The sequence below is a fragment of the Oenanthe melanoleuca genome, chromosome 1, assembly GCF_029582105.1.
Source record: "Oenanthe melanoleuca isolate GR-GAL-2019-014 chromosome 1, OMel1.0, whole genome shotgun sequence".
NCBI classification, from domain to species: Eukaryota; Metazoa; Chordata; class Aves; order Passeriformes; family Muscicapidae; genus Oenanthe; species Oenanthe melanoleuca.
Window position 1 is genome coordinate 19,360,418 of NC_079333.1, and position 17,212 is coordinate 19,377,629.

Consider the following 17,212-nt stretch of genomic DNA (forward strand, 5'->3'; position numbering starts at 1 on the left):
TCCAGATACTGAGACTAAATTCTTCCTTACTGCTTCCTTTTATTCTTCTTTACCCTTTCCTTCCCATCTTCTTGTGAGAGGGACCAAGTGCTGGGCTTACTTGGCTTGTTGTAATCATGGAGTGCAACAGCTTTTAATGGAAAAATGGAACTTCTTTTCTAATTCAAGTTATGTAACTGGTGAGAAGATCAGCCTGGAATGAGAAGGGTTTCTTTATTACTTTCAATGTACATTGTACCCATTAACTCACCAGACACTTATGAAAGGGAAAATTATAAAGTATTTTTAAATTGCCAACACTAGATACAAGTGAAAAAATGACATTCAGATTTTTCAAGTCCAGTTCTTTTGCTGGATAAATATTTACAATTCCTGTTTATAATGTCATGTCATATTAAACTAGTATTTATTTTGCCTGGATGAAAGCCACAAGTAGCCTGAATTAACCTTAAGAAAAATGTTGAGATTGCAAAAATACTGAGGTCAATATAGCAAACAGTTCTCTGAGTAATGCAAATGCTGTTTTTGCAGTTCAAGTCCAGCTCTCTTGGATAAAACAGTGAAAATGTCTCTCAGATCAGTTTCCCATTAAAAGAAAGTTTGATATTCATGATTTTATTTTCATAAAATGTAAGTAATAAAATGGTAATGTCTTACCCTTAGTGGTGGAAAAGATCTTGTAACAAATCCCAGAAGATTATTGAAGGGGGAGCCTGATAATATTTTTTTATGCTAATTCTCGTTTTGCAGTGGGAGTGAATGATGTCATCCTGTCTCCTCCCACTGTGTAAACTAAGCTTGTGTCAAAGTGTTGCTGCCTCTTGTCACAGAGAGAACGGTTCACTTAAATGCAGCTGCAGTACTTCTGTGTGATACCTGTCAGAGCCATTCCCAGAGCGAGGTTGGGTTTGTGACCATGATGTCAAGATTTGTCTGTCTTCTTTTCTGTGGATATATTGCACTAAACCTGGGAAATACTCAGAAATTGCCAAGAGGCAAGTAGCTATGAACAACTTTCTGGGGGTTTGTTTGTTCTTCTGTTGCGGGGCTTTGGGGTTTTTAATGCCTGTGTTTTGTTATGGAAATTTGCTTTCAGCATGTTAGGAATGATTAAAGGTAATAGAAAAGATTAAGGAAGGTCAGGGGAAAGGGCAAAGTCCAGGTATAACAGAACCTTAAAGCTCTTGAATAAAATAAGCTGAAAAGTTTTCATGATATCTTGTGACTCTAGTGAGAAGTACCATGACACAAGGTTACTGTATTTAATGATTTTGTAGTGATTTGGACAGCAGTGTGCAGGTCTGTGGTTTGGTATCTTAAAGACAATGTGACTTGGGAGCACCCTGTGTCGCTGATGGAAGACTTCAGTTCCGTCTTTGAAAGAACTCGTATACTTTCCCTTTTTATCTGTCCTTAACAATGCAGTGGGAATTGACTAGTGTAGGTCAGGTTGCATGCATTTTGAGGGAGAGAAATATGATTGATTAAAATTTATACAAGAAGAAAAAGCTCTCCAAACCTGTGTGAATATTTGTTTAACTATTCCTTTCTCCCAGAGTCTGGAAGTACAGTAGATTTGCAAAGCTGGCAGTGATCTCTTCTTCTCCTTGGTAATATGACACACGTAACATTGGCATTTTAACAGTATTTTATTGCTCACTGCAGAAAGAACAGTCATAGCATAAAATTAAAAGAATATTTCTCTATCTGGATGGTAAAACACTTCGTAGTGCCTTGGCATTAAAGCAGCAATTTCACAACTGTTTCTGCACTGCACGTATTGCTCTCACTTTGTGGAAGTGCTTGCCTGAGTCCAGTGTGCTTTGTAATGCATTTTACATCTGCATTCTCCTGCAGCCACTGACATTTAGAGGAACCTGTGATTTAGTTATGAGAATGTTTATTAATAAATAAGCACTTTGAGGGCTTCCTGGGAGATTCTTTTTCATAGAAGGGAAACTTAAAGGTATTTTGGGGAGTTGAGGTGGTTTTTCACCCACACTCCTCCTTAAAACACAATTTTTTTTTTTTTTAAGAATTTCATTTTTTTTCTTTCTTCCCTATGATGATGTTCTTTTGAAATTATCTTTCTTTTACTCTCATCATCTGGAGCCAATGTGGAGTTTCCTGCTAACTAGTAACAGTGGGACAGTGTGTAGTGTGCAAGTAACAGATATGCAGTTCAAGTCAAGCTAACTCTAAGACTAGTTTCATCAAAAAATAACTTAAAAGAGGATTATGTTGACCAGAGAGAAATCTTGCATGTATTACCTACACTGAGGGAAGGAACTTTTCCAATGCTTGTCTTTTTTAAATGGTTTCATTGTACTTTCTGCTCACCACTGTAGAATAGTGGCTCTAAGTTTATGCTAACTGTGAGATTCAGACAAAGCTTCTAATCCACTGCAAGATTAACTCTGGCATGCATTTTTTTCTGTCCTAAAATAACATTGCAGAAGTGAAGTTCTGTTTGCCAAATGCATAAAGCTGCAGGTGGAAACTTCATTTCTTTCCAGTGAAATAGCTTTTTTTAAGATTCTCCCCTTGCTGTGTGGAAACAGCCTAATTCTTCTGTTTGTAGCTGCCTCTCCAGTTACTTATTTACAAAGAATTGCATTGAAAAAGCAAGTGTATTAGTACTTGGCTGCTATCTGGAAATGCTGAAAGGATTGTCTTCTACAGCACTGTCTTGTTTGATAGGGAGTACAGACTTTTTTTTTTTTTGTAAGCAAAGAGTATATGTGGATCTTGAAGGGTTTTAAAATGAAAATATGTACTGGTAGTATTCTTTTAAGAGGGCTTCTCTGCTTTGCTGTGCAAGCTTAAATTCCATTGAATTCCTGTGCTGTTTTAAGTCCCAGAGCATGTAGCTGAGGCTTCAGAGTCACTCATGCTTTCCACTTTTGGAACAGTGGAATCAAGTTCATAACTTGAAGGAGAGCAGTCTAGCCAAACTCGCTTTCTGGTGGCGCTGGAACTTGTGGGAACAGGTTATCAGAGTAAATCTTGCCCTTCTTACCAGCACTTTGCAGTTCTAGTGCTCAAATCTTCTCTCCCAGAGGTGAAACACGCTGACCCTATATCTCATGGACTGGGATTTCCTTTCACTGGTACAAGGTGGAAGGAACATCTTGCCTCCTGCAGCTGCAAAGGAACAGAGCCAGTACAGTGACTTCCAGAGCTGTTTGAGAGATATTTGTGCAAATGTGCTGGTCAGGAGGCTAGAACACAAATTGCTCCCTTTTCCATATATTTTTGTACTTTTACCTCCACACACACATGAGTTTTACTAGGATGAAAAAGAAAATATTTCTGCTGTTCTCAAAAAAGCATTCTTTATTAACGTTTTTTCGTTCATTATTTTGACTTCAAAAGTTATGGTATTGTTGGGGGAGTAATAGTAATAAGTGAAGACAATATAATTGGGAAAGGAAGGAAGGCTGGTGGGTATTGTGTTTTAGTATGAAGGCAGTGGTTTTTTTACAATTAGGCTTGTGTTTCATCAGGGAGATCAGCTGCTAAGAAAATTCTGCAGTCAATGCCTTTGGATACTGTGAGAGGGACCACAGAACAGCAGTGAGAGATGATGGCACCATTACAGATGACATTTCATCCAGTGTTTCAGTGGCTGGCTGTTCAACTTTGTCTAGCTCCTGAAGTTTTCTTCTAATTAGAAATTTTCCACTTATTTTTGTCTCTCTCACTATGCCATTATGCCAGTGCCATCGAACATAGATGATTCTAAAGTTCAGCGTTGGGTGGAAAAATGTTCAGATTTTTACAGTTCTGCATAACAGAAAAGTTCCATTCTTAAAGAATTCAGTGTTGTCTTTTTAGACAGGAATTAAGTACAGACAAAAAGTCTTGTCTTTAGAGAATGAGTTGGTAAGCAGAGCATCCCGGATCTGAGACAGAGATGAGAAAGCAAAGCCACAGAATCCAGAGTAAACAAACTACAGGACATAATCCACAGGATTGTACTGCCTTATAAACCGTGTTTCACTGTCATCTTTCCAGTTGGAGCTGATGCAGTTGTTGAAGGAACAGTTGAAGAATAAGTTCTCAGTGTTTGGTGAAACAGCATTTCATGGTTTTGATTTTGTCACTTGACTTTCCAGTTACAGCACAGATGCACATGGAAATGTGGTTTTTCATTACAGTCTCTGTTTCTGATAGCTTTTGTCTATCTTTTTGTTCTGTTTTACTTTGTTAGAGCTGAAAAGGATTTGGTTGATCCGTTCTTACAAAATTTCAGTTTTAGGAAGTTACTCAAACCGAAAGAGTCTGAATGTTTTCCTGGTTTGTTTTCAGGGGATTTTTTGACATGTTTCTGACCACTGTGGTTTTCCTACTATTTGAATTAGTCATCAGGTACAGTGGAATTCAGGTCCATTCTTGTTCCACTTTCCAGGACTCAGGCCTATCCTCCTCTGCTGTCCAGGAAGGGCTCAGGAAATCCTAATTCAGCTTTCCCCTGGGTGTTGTCTTCTAAGGGAAAAAGAATATGGACCTGAAATTTCTGAGGGGACCATGTGAAAAAGCTTGATTTACAGATTCCTGTTGGGAAAACCAGATCCAAAACTTCCTCGTATCTACAGTTGCCAGCAGTGGGGATAAGTGGGAAAAAGAATTGTTTTGCACTGAGGATTTGTTTCTTTTTGGAAGTACTGAATATGTTTGGTCTGATATTGTAGATAGCTACTTGCTAATATTTGTGCTTAAAGTAATTATAACTGACATCCCTTTGAGAGTGAATGCTGTATTTACAGTAGACTCCCAAACTTTGACATTTGAGAAAAGGAATAGACTAATTTTATTCCTAGCTAAGCTTGCTGGCTATGCTATGTTACGTAATATGTCTTGCTAAGCAGAGCATGTGTTTTCATTTACTAGTGTCAAACAGTTAAAAAATGTAGAGTTATTTCAGTGTATCACAGATATTATATTGCAATAGCCAAACCTTAAGCTCTTGTGCTGCTCTCCCTTCCTACCAGAAGCACCCCTTTGGTAGGTGTAAGGTGGCAGGGCAAAGTTTGTAAGACAAGGAGAAGTCTCCTGGAAGTTGTGGGGTTTTGAGTGTGCAATGAAGCTGGCATATCAAAATATCACAAAAGGACTGAAATGACATGTGGTTTATATATTACTGTCCCCATGGTTTACAAAACATCTTTCTGGGAACTATTTTTCAAAATACACAATGCATTAACCTTTGAAAAACATTCTTACAAAGAAGGGCCAGTTTGAACTGAACTATTTAACTTCATTTTTTGTTGTGTCTGGAAAAAGAAGTGCAAAATTAATTCAGGATTTTTTGTGAAATATTTTTCTTATTTTGAATGGCACATAAGTGACAAGTCCAACAGGAAATTTAAAAGGGATCCTTTATTTGGTGTAATAGAGTGACAAGGGTTTTCAGTCAGTAGGTATGTCATGGCAAATTTGGCTCATTCTTGCTGCAAGTGAAAACAGCCCATAAGAATGTAACAATTATAGCAGTTCATTTAATCAAATAAAGTTATCATGCAGACAGTTGTGTCCTAGGCTTGCACATAAACATATCAAAACTCAGTACTGAGTGTCAGGCTTCCAAATTCAAAGATAATCTGTAATACCAGAATTCCATTTTTATATTGGCGCAGTCAGTGGTGCAACATTGTGATGATACATATGGGTGGATTCTGCCAGAATTAAATTCCACTGCATATGAATGCCTCCAAAATGATCTCACTGCTGGGTAATCTATATAGCCTTCCACCTCTTCATTTTAATTTTTGTGTTCCCAAGTATCTCTTTTTGAACCTTATTTTCCAGCCATCCTTCATATAATCTTTGGATCTAAGTGTTCCAGAAGGACAAGCTGCATAATTCACTTGAGGAGAGAGCTGCAGGCTAAATCCTGCTGCTGCTGCTCTGGGGCCAGACCTACTGATGGTATAGTCTGTGCATCTCTTGGCTGATGATACAGGGCATGGACAATGGGTTTGGGGCTTCTTTGGACTCACCAGGTGCACTTCTCACTGCATGTGGAAACAAAATCCTCACTCTGCTCCAGGGGGAAAAATTGGCTCGCAGTGACCTGCCATAGTCAGAACTGTGCAAGCAGCTCCTAGTGGATTTATTTTCCTTGGGGAAATTCAAGTGCAGACTTGAAATTGTTTGTGAGCAATACAGATTTGTTGCTGTGGAGCATTCTTGACTGCTGCCTCTTCCAGAAGATGGTTGGAGTCGTACTCACTGGCATGGTGAGTCTTGGTGGGAACAGAAGATATTTGTGTTCTGGACAGCCTGCAGCCTAAAATAGGTGCCATTAGTAAAACAGCCCAGTGTCTTCCCAAGTGGAAAAGGGCAGCTGGAAACAGGCCAGATACTCAGACTTGCTTGACAGGCTTAGCTCAAATGGTCTTAATTAAAAGTTGATTTTTCTACAGTACAGGACAAAGTGTATGTAATGCTAGTTTGTTTTGTGAGGTTTGTATCTGCCTTATTGTGCTGTGAGAATGGTGCTTGTGAAGGTGACTACTGGCAGCATCATGAATGAATTGAAATCTTTGTGTGGGCAAGGCCAGGGCTGACTTTTCCAGCACTGCCATCCCTCAAAACATAACAATCATGTGCCATTTTACTTTGGCTTTATCAGCTCCAAACCTCCCCCCTTGAGCACACCAATGTGTATCATAACAAGGTGAAGAAAAAACAGGTCAAGTTTTGAACCACTAAGTGAATTTCTACTGTTCATGAAGTGGTGATTGCAGTTATGGTCTCCAGAATTGAATGTTTTTGCTTCACCAAAGTGATGCCCTCAAAGCATGCAGGTATCCAGGCAGGGTTAGAGAAGGATGGCTGCACTAAGAATATCAGCACAGAGTCTGCACTGATTCAGAGCTGCTGAATAAAATGCTGGTAAAGAGTTCAGGCTCTAGTATGAAGATTCTAGACCTAAAGGCAGGGATGTAGGGAGTGCTTTTTTTATGAGAGGAAAATTACTTTTCTCCCAGTCTGGAGGGGAGCGTTTACTACACTTGTTCAGAGCTTGGTAGACAAAATATAACCTGTGTTTTCTAAAATGCTTTAGAGTTGTTGCTGAGGTCATCACTTTGCAATAATTTAGTGTTATTTAGAGCATCCTCTGGAAGAAAAATAAATGAGGCAAGTCAATTCACAATTCTTCTTAGGCCTGTTGTAGCCATGGCTTTTATATAAATCCTGTTTACCTTGAACTAACATGTCATCAGGGCTCCATGTGAATAAATCCACTTTGATAAAACCCAGCTTTATGAAGTGCCTAAACCTCTGCATGTGGTTTGATTTTTATTTATTTTGTATATGGGGTGTGGTAACACTAGGATATGTATTTTAAAAGGAATTGTAATTCTACATTCTTTCTCAAGCTGAAGAGTTGATGGCAAAATGGATTCTCAAAGTATGAGGGAATTACTTTTTAGTGCTAAGGTTTTGCAATATTCTTAAAATCTGCTCAGGAATAGCACCATTCAATAAAGTGGGGAAAGATTCTTTCCAATCATTTGCAGTTGTGGTATTAGTTTTTGAATCTATAAATGGCCAGAGTGCTTGATATGAGTTTACATAATTAATACTTTGGGAACTTGGCCAATTTTATAGGACTGACTGTATGTGTGATAACATTATTTTTAAACTCGCATTTGGAAAAGACATTTCTTCTTTTGCCAGCTGCTTGCAATATCTGCTTTATATTAATTATTCACTTTAATTTTTCTTTCTGTGATGTAAAAGTCTGGAGTAATTTTAGAATACATAAAATTATGGTTGGTTCAAAAATACAGATATGTACACTTGAAATGTCCCAGAAGGTAGTTTTCTGACTTCGAAGATAAAGTATTTTCTGGCAATTTAGATTACCTCATTACCACAGTTCAAGCCTATACATGAACAAGAAAAATGCACAGTGAGGAAATTACAAGACTTTCAGACCTTATCACTCATCAGTTTCCTTTTGAAATCTCGGTGTATCTGTACAACATGCACAAACACACTGAAAACAAAGGCAGGGGTGCAATAGTCTGAAAGCTGATAAGAAATTGAACTTTGGGAAACAAATAATAGAAAGAAAGCTCTGCTGTCTGACCTGAACATTTGGCAGAGTTCCATTCTGTGGCTCACACAAATGCTGAAGTAGTTGGATTAAATGGCAGGGCAGAGTTTTTATTTATAGCACAGTGCAGCTTGTTTCACAGTCAGGGAAATGGCTGCAGTCAGGCTGAAGAGCCATGAATTTCCTTAGTTTGATGAAGAGCTGACTCAGGTAAAAGTGGTGAGGCTTCATATTCAGCTTGAGTCAATAGCTCTCCTTCTTTTGTCATAGAGCTAATTAAGAGACATTTACTGTGTGAACATGGTTATGAAATTGCTCCACAGTGACAGCTTGTCATTTGCTGTCTTACAGATGAGGGCCAGCTTTTAACTATGATCTGACAAGCACCAATACTGCATCTCTTCAGCATTCCTTCCTGCTCTTTGGTTTAGTTATGAGGAACACAAAAACTGGCAATTCTAATAGAAATGTTGTCTTCTTGCTTGTGTTGGTTATTCAGTGCTCCTTAGTAGCTGATACATCTGACATGACTCACTTGGTATTATGGAGTAGGAGTTAATTTATGTCTTTTGTTAATCAAGTCTGTATAAATATTATTTTTTTTAAATATTAAAATACTAATTATGCAATTAATTTTAGCTGAAGAACTTATTTTGAATTGTTGGCAGATTTGGGGATTTTTGCTCCAATGGAAAATCTGTACTCAGCTTGCACACAAGTAAGCAAGTCATGAGTGTGATTTCACATAGACTCTCCAGTAACTGAGGCATGCAGGTGCACACACAAAAGGCAGTGTGGGATCTTACTCATTTTTGGTAAATGCATTACATAAAAAATTACCTGTTTTACTCTTTCATACTTTTATCAGTCCCCTGTACTCTCACAATTTTGGTAACGTGGTCAAATAGCAGTTGATAAAAGCATTACTGTGTTGTCAATGTACAGCCATGAATTCTTAGAAAGCAGCTTCTCAGTAATAAAACTAACATATGTTTACTGAGTTCTCTTTCCACTCACATATACTTACAGCAATTAGCAAGGGAGATCACATGCTACTATTATACTTATTTGAAGGCACTGTGAGGTTGCTCATAGTATTAAGGCCATAGAGAAGTTACATACAGGGAATAGATAATCTCATTTATGCCCTGTTGGAACATCAGGCATTGTGAATAATTTTTTTCCATGACCTGTCCCTTCTGGATTTTTTTCCAATAATTTGTTTTTGTAGTATTGAAACACTTGTCAGTTGTCAAAAAGAGAACTGGCACAGGGAAGACCATCTCATTTAAAAACTCTGAAGTCATGAAGCATTATTTATGTGCTTAATACACTCTTAAGTCAGAGAGCATTCCTTGGGAATTAATGTAATCTGCTGCACACTGGGTTACAAGATCAGTAATGAGTGAGACACAGCTTCCTACATACCATAAATTCTCCATGAGCATTTGGATAAATGCCTGAGAGAAGTACAAGTGAAAATGCAAAGTCAGGCCTACAAAGATTGCTTAGCTGATGTTTTGTGCATAGATGTACATGCCCCTGTCTCACCCCAAAATTTTCATAAGGCTTCATTTTGTGTAGCTGACAGTATTCTTTATTGGCATTTTTCTTTCAATGAAACATCAGCTAGAGAAATTATTTTTTAAAAAAGTGTAGACATGGAAAGACAGATTTAAAGAGAGGTCACTTCCTGCTGCTTTCTTTCATTTCTGAAAGAAAGGCAACATCATGAAGAAAGAGCAGGTGATGTACCAAATAAGGAATTTGGAAATACAGTCAGAGAACATAAACTCTCTGCCATGTCATGGGTAGGAAGGGAAATATGTGGGAGAAAAGATGAAACACCTTCAGTATCAAAAATAAGTATTTGTCTTATCTTAGTACTCACCTAATCATAGACATAGCTTTTATTTTACAAGTTGTATACTTACCAGGCTTGGTGTCCATTATTTAAATCCACTGATTTAGAACCATTTACTTCATATTTTAGTTTTTTTTTAGGGTGAGTTAACTTCTGCTTCATAATGTGTTCATAGAGCTGAAAAAGATTTTGGTCAAATCTAGGAATTCAGTAATACATTCTAAACTTATGAAGTACTTATTAGTACTTTTAAAAATTAAAGATGTACTGGCAATTTGTTGCTTTTTTTCTCCAGATGTGTTTGAATTGCAGAATCATTCCTCTGATCTCTGCAAACTCAGAATGTGGAACAATGTAGAAGAAGATTAAAAGGATCACCTCTGATTTTTCTTAATCTGTTGTGTTTTTAGTTGGGTATATTTTAGAGTAGTAGTAAGAAGCCAGGTCATCAGTCTTGAGATCTGTCTCATCTAATGGTGCAAGATGAGATACATTTTCCAGCTGGAAAAACTATGTGCAGTTGGAATCAATCTTTGTAGGACTGAACTGTATCCAGCAAGTGTCATAGACATGTGTGAGAACATTCAGTTTGGAGATCAGGAACATAAGTGAAACCACTTTATCTTGAGTGCTCTTTTGGAAACATAGGGCAATATTTTAAAATTTACATTTTGGCTTTTTGGTTTTTTGTTTGTTTGTTTGTTTGTGTCTACAGCTTTCTAAACCAAAGGGAAGTAACTGGCTAAAAGCTTTGTTGATAGACTTGACTCCATTGATGAGCCCAAATCATAGTTGTCAAAGCACAACAGAATTTCATATTTCAGTACTGCTTTTGTTACTGACAGAGTTTTTTTACTCTTTCTGAGTTTAGCATTTGATATACAACACCGCCTAAGAATTCGTATGTGTGCTTCAGATATTTAATTGCTTTATCATCTGTTTGCTTCTAAAAAGTGGGGAATTTATTCCAAAGTTAACACAGAATATTGCAAGAACCTTTGCCAAGTGCCATTCAGAGCTATTAATCCTTGCTCTATTTGAAGTCCTGTATGTCTTGGGTGTTATTTTGAGCAGAGAACACAGGTATTTTGTGGGGTCATATGTGGGTTGCAATGCTGGAAGTGGAAGACCATTGTGCCTTCAGAAAAAGGACAATCCCATTCCATTTCCAGCTTTTTTGCATATTATTTTAAAGATTCTTGCTTCACTATACCCAGCATAGTGGGGGGATTTCTAAACAGAATGTCACCTCTTACTGAATGGGCATCTCCATCTAGTTTGTTTTCCTTCCATTTCAAAGCAGGTCATTGTGGACAACTCATCTGCTTCTATTTCCCCAACCCAAGTTCTTTCCTAAGTATACACAAAGCACAAAACATTCTCCCTCACTGAAATTAGTATAGGAATTACACTGGATGTTGCTCAAGAACCAGGTTCTTGAACAATATCAAAGAGGTGTCAAAAGGGTCTTTGGACTTTCACTCACTGACTGCTATTCTTTGAGCCCAGTTTTCCATCTTCTCTGTAGTGTAGGCATTCAGTTGGCATTTCTCCAGTCTGACAGGAAGGATACCTGTGGAAATTGTGCCAGAGTTCAAGTAAATGATATTCACCCCTTTCCCATTGTATGCAAAGCCAGGAATAACATTGCAGAAGGCAGCAAGCTTTGCCAGACAGCCTGGCCTTGGTAAATCTGCTCTGGCTGTTCCAAATCACCCTCTGGTTGATCATCTGCATAGGTGTGACTGTTCCTGTAACTGAGGCCAGGGGCAACAGCTTGCAGTTTCCTGGATGCTCTTTCTTGCCTTTACTCAATCAACTGCACTGAGATATTTTTCTCTTCTCACATAACAAATTAATCTTGCTTCTCCCTGGCAATCCTCCTAAGTTTATCTATATACTGAAGAGACCAGGCCTTGCTGGATTTTCATTTTCTGTATGTTAGAGAGAAAGTAGGATACTGGAATTCACACAGAGCACTGAGGTGGGCAGACCTCCTTGAGGCTTTATGGTGCGTACATAGATAGATGTGCAGAACAAAAGTAGTAGCCTTCAACTGGAAAAATAGTCATTTTTTCAAGGAAACATAGGCCTGGAATGGACTTCTGTCCATTTTGACAACCTTACTTTATTACTGAGACAGTTCGTTCCAGAGTGTAACTTCCTATCAGTTTTCCAGATATTTTCCTTGCTACAGTTTGTCACTTCACAAATATCGAATCAGAATTAATTTATACTGCTTTTCCTCAAGGCTTTGTTTGCTTGCTGTATATATTTGCATGCTGTCTTCATATCTATCTGTGCACTTTTTCTCTAAGTTCAATGACTGCTGTTTTCTCAGGCTTCTTTCCTGGGTAATATCCTCTGTACCTCTAGTCATTGAATTTGATTTTTTTTCTGGATTTATCCAGATGGTCTGTTTTGCATTGCTCTATGTTCTCATCCAATAGTGGTAAGGAACCTTTTTAGAATTTAGAATTACTTCATAAAAGGACTGAGATCCATCTCTTCAGATTTAAAAAAAAAGAAGGTAACAATTTTGAAATATAGCTAGATATGTTGCAGATTCCAAGAGTTACAGATTAATTTACAGCTAAAGGGTTGGAAGTACTTGCTGGTTTCAAATTTATTCTGTTACTACAGCTTGTAAATCCTCCTAGCTGTCTAAATACTACTGTCTTTAAGCAGTTTTGTCCCTAAAATCATGATTATGTGCTGAATCAGAGAAGGAGGAAGAACAAAATTAGCTTTAAAATCATCTAATCATTCTATGTTGCAGAATACTGAACTAAGGTCTTGCTCTTTCAATTGCCTGGATTAAGGCTAATAAGGTAATATTTATCACCGAAGATGATTACTTACTTTGTTTTATTATCACAGATAAACATGCTCATTTCAATTTATTACTGCTTGAGGTTTTTTAGCTGTTGATTTGGATCTGCCTTATTATAACACAGTAGAATTTGTACTTTCTAGCTGTCTGTTATTTTGATTTTTTTTCTTCTGCATGGTTCTCCCCAAAATGTTTCAGAAGATGCCCAGATGAGTAGTCACAGAGTGAAAAAAAAATTAATGTATTATGGTGTAATAAATGGTGATCACATGTAAGGAGCAGACTCCAAAGCAGCTGTAGGAAATGAGTCCCTCACTACAATCTGAGTACACAGTCAGCCATGTAGCAGATTACCTGTGCACTCAGTAAGAAACACTAACATCCTGGATTGTAAAGTGTAATGTCCTCACTCTTCTATGGAAGCAAAGGTGACTGCAGTTCCAGATAGTGTTTTTTTATTTATTATGCCTTTGATTTTCAATTCTTCAAAAATGTACTGATATTTGTAAAGGGAAGGTGGCTTAAGGAAGTGGTGATGCCAAACTGCCTGAGTAGTAATGGGAGTGATAATGCATTGCCTGCTTGTGAACAGAGTTATAAGAGTTATAATAAACTCCCTGCATTAAGGTCTATGGTCTTTAATACCAATTGCTTCAACACATTTGAAGTTTATGGTCAGAGCCAGTCCAACATTGGAATTCTTCACCTGCTCAAGTTCTTAGTATTTTGTTGAGCTTTTCCTACTGAGCAGAAGTTGTTTAAGAAAGTCCCTGATTTTATTCAGCTTATCAGTTGTATGAGTATGAGGCCATGTCTAAAGACCACATTTCTCTTTTGGTGTTTGCATTGGCTGATGTTCTTTAAAGGCTTAAAAAAAAGAGAGTTAAACTCAGAAACATTTTTAGACTCTCCTTGCTCCTCATAGTCTTCTGCTTGCCTTTAGTGATGATATTTATGCAGAATCTATCAGGTTCTTTGGCCAGGACAGTTTTCTTCATAGCCCAGTCTGGGTGGAGTTGCCTTGGACTTGTTTCCTTGGACAGGAGAAGAAGCCAGGATTGGAAAGACAGCTCTTCTGGGCAAGATGCAGTCACTGTCTCATCAGTTCTGTCCAGGTGAAATTATATCCAGAAAAATACATACCAGGCCAGTCTGGATAAAACAGCAACAAATATGGAACTTTGAGAGTAAAGCCAGGGGAACAGGGCTCTGGAGAACCTAAGGTCATCAGATCAAAATTAAGCTTTATCCTACAACAAATAAATGATCCATAATCTAAATTGAAATAAGGGTTTCAGGTTGTTTTATTTACAAGTAGTTTTTATCTTGTCTTTCACATCTGTGCGCTGTTTATTTTAAAAGTGTTATCTATCAAAAATTATTCAACTTGAGGGAGTTTCAAAGGGCATTAGGCTTTGAAAATAATGAGTAGGCTTGGTTTTGTCCCTATCCTCCAAAAATGTTAAATTGTTCAATATTGAGTTTTATAAATTTTTGCCATCAAACACCATACTAAGTTTATTAACTGAACCCATAAAGGAGCTGAATTTTCTAAGGTTTAAAATAAAAATTAAATAGAATCCCACAAGAGGAGCCAGGGTCAGGTCGTTGTAAATCATACCAAAGAAGTTTTCAGAAGTCTAACTCCTGTTCCCTTTTCCATCAGAGCTGCAGGTCTGGTTATTTTCAAACAACAGTTTTCTTTCTTGTTTTCAGTTTTGTTTCCTACTTTAATAAATAATGAAAAACGACATGCAACATGAAAGCTGAAATAGGGGCTTGGACCACTCAAATGGGATCCCAAGTTTAAATCCAGACTGTTTTCAGCTTTGCACCCTAAAAATAACGACAGGTACTTTACTAAGTCAAAAATAATTTTAAACCATCATGTTTAAAGAAGATGGTGTGAAGGAGATAGTGATAAAAATGGAAGTGGAATTTCAGCTAAGTTCTCGAATGACCTGAAAACAGGCAAAACAGATGATAACATCTGAGTGAAAAATTTCCTTTATACAATTATTTATGTAGCTAAATAGAAGCTGGAATTGCTAATAACTACATCTTTGCCTCTGCATTGACCTAACTGGTCCTAAAGTACTAATGGGTACAGCTTATTAACTCAGTTCTGAACAGTAGTAATGACTGGAGAGGAATTGGCAAAACAAGTTTTAAAACCTTGTAATTTTGTAATAGAAGTGCTGTAACAATTCTCATTCAGAAGTATATATTTAGTTTATAACATTAAAGAGCAGAATATTTCTGATTAGCAGTAATAAAACTAAATGTGCATAACAACTAGAGAAAAAGGTTTCAGTGACCTTGAAAGAGAAGGGACACAGGAAGGGATGGGAGTCACCCTGGGCATCTCTTCTTTCAGGTCACTACCTTCAGCTGAACATCATTATTGAGGAGTTTCACTCCTGCATAGTCCAGCTACTCATACTCCTTTAGCAGTGAATTTCTCTATCATTTAAATTACTAAAATGACCCAAAATATGAAAGAAATATGGAAGGAATGATGGTGTATGCTATTTTATTTGCTGTGTGCATTCTGTTAAGAATGTTGGTACACCTAAGAAAAGTTGCCCTCCTTGATATGAAAGTAGTTTGAAGGTGTGAGTTGGGAGCTTAAGAGCTAGGTTTTTGTAGATATTCATGCTTGTTTGTGTTTTGCACAGTTAACTGCTGCCTGTTGTCAGCCTGTTCTTCTGAAGCTGTGTTAGACTTGTCTAGTCATAATAATACTTGGAAAAAAATAATTGGGGAGCTTCATTTGCAAGTGACAAAACTACATGCAAGGCTGTTATCTCACCCTTCCCTAAAAAGGTATTCTTGGTTGCTCTCATACTTACTCTCATCATTCAGAGTATTTGTGAATATGATTTTCATGGCTAGGAACCTTAGTGTTTGATGTAATCTGTCATGAGAAAGGATCAGACATTGTCCTCAGCTATCTGACCAGAGGATAAAAAGACAGATTTTGGGCAGAAGTGCAGAGTAATTTGGCAAGAGGCACTGGACACTAACTGGAATATGGGAAATTCCAGTTGGATATTAGGGCTTTTTTTTTAAACAGAAGTATGCTAAGCACTGAAACAGATTACCCCAGAGATGTTATGGAATCTGTGTCCTCAGAGGTGTTCAGGACTCAGCTGGATGTGGCCCTGAGCAACTTGAGGTCTGCTTTGAGCAGGGAGTTGAACTAGATGACTTAGAGAAGTTCCTTCTACCCTAAATTATTTAGATTTAGTTTCTGTGGTTGTGGCTGCTTTAGAAGTGTGTCTTGTTTATTGTAGTACATAGAAACAGAACTATTTTTAAATGTTTCCCTTTTTAAGATATATTTGGGTTGCAGCCAAACAACCAATATTTCTTCATGTTTGGCAGCCAAAATAAATATAAAAATATAAAAGAGCAGAAAATAAAAGTTTCGTAGTTTTAGATTATCATTGAAAACTTGCCTGGGGGTACTATGACACCAGATTTGGAAAAATCAAAGCACTGCTGTGAATGATTTGAATAAGTGAGGTAGTGCTTACAAATAGATGGTGCTAATATATTTTCATAAGACACACTTCATTTGTCTAGCACTCTGGGAGGCAGTGCTGGGTCTTGCCTTCGTGCCCCTTAAAATCTTTGAAATGGTGGAGAATAAACAGTTTCAATGTAAGGCAAAAGGAATTCTGGCCACAAAGCCAAATCTGCTGTAATATGCTGCAGCTGTATTTCACCCTCTAGTTTTGCAGGGCAGAGTTCAAGGATCCTCACTCTATGGATAAAAACAAAATACAGGACTGTATTTGATGACCATGCACACTTAAAGAGCGCAGTAGACTCCTGGTATGACTGAAAGTAACATCTAAACTATTAAAAGTTTCAGTATTTTTTTGCTTTTTGTCTCCTGTTGCCTATACATTCCAGCTAGCCAAACTATGGTTCTTCCAGCTGGATTCTTCAGGGCACTGGTAGCTATTTTCTTCTTTCTGAGGAGTTGGTGGTGGCTGGTTCTCCTCTGATGCAGCTGATTCATCAAGCTGTTTTTCATTCTCTCCCAGTGTAGGCAGACTCCTTTCCTTAGGGTGATTCCAACACTCCAAGTGCTCTGATGCACTCAACATCGTGCTTTTATTTCAGATGTGCTTTGCAGTCTCTCCTGCTGATCTTGGCCATCAGCTGACTTTTGTTGAAGAGAATACTTGCAGATCAATGTGGAATTTCTGTTGGCAAGCATGGAGGGAAAGATTGTGTTTCAGAGGTAGCTATAGATCTCAGAATCTTCCATTTGGAAATGGCCTCAATATAAAAGAATTGCATTACAAATGCAAATACTTAAGACCAGGGTTTCACTAACAAATGCCAAAAACTGGCAAAAATTAGAGAGCATCTAGTTTATCACTGGAGTCTTCCATCAAGGAGATGCAGGGGAAAAAAGGTCTCCTGAAAT

At 37.6% G+C, this 17,212-nt stretch overlaps 1 protein-coding gene across 38 annotated transcripts in view; it reads left to right on the forward strand.

The window, feature by feature from the left end:
* Nucleotides 1–825: 825 nt before the first annotated feature.
* ABI3BP (ABI family member 3 binding protein) overlaps nt 826–17,212 on the forward strand; it is a 130,756-nt gene continuing 114,369 nt past the window's right edge. For 31 of the 38 annotated variants that reach the window (XM_056483455.1, XM_056483579.1, XM_056483624.1 and 28 more), the window contains exon 1: nt 840–995. In XM_056483455.1, the coding sequence (XP_056339430.1) occupies nt 917–995 (79 nt within the window). In that variant the 5' untranslated portion in view covers nt 840–916. Of the gene's footprint in view, nt 996–17,212 lie in introns of all 38 variants that reach the window. The other 7 variants (XM_056483331.1, XM_056483515.1, XM_056483489.1 and 4 more) reach the window with 3 other exon arrangements.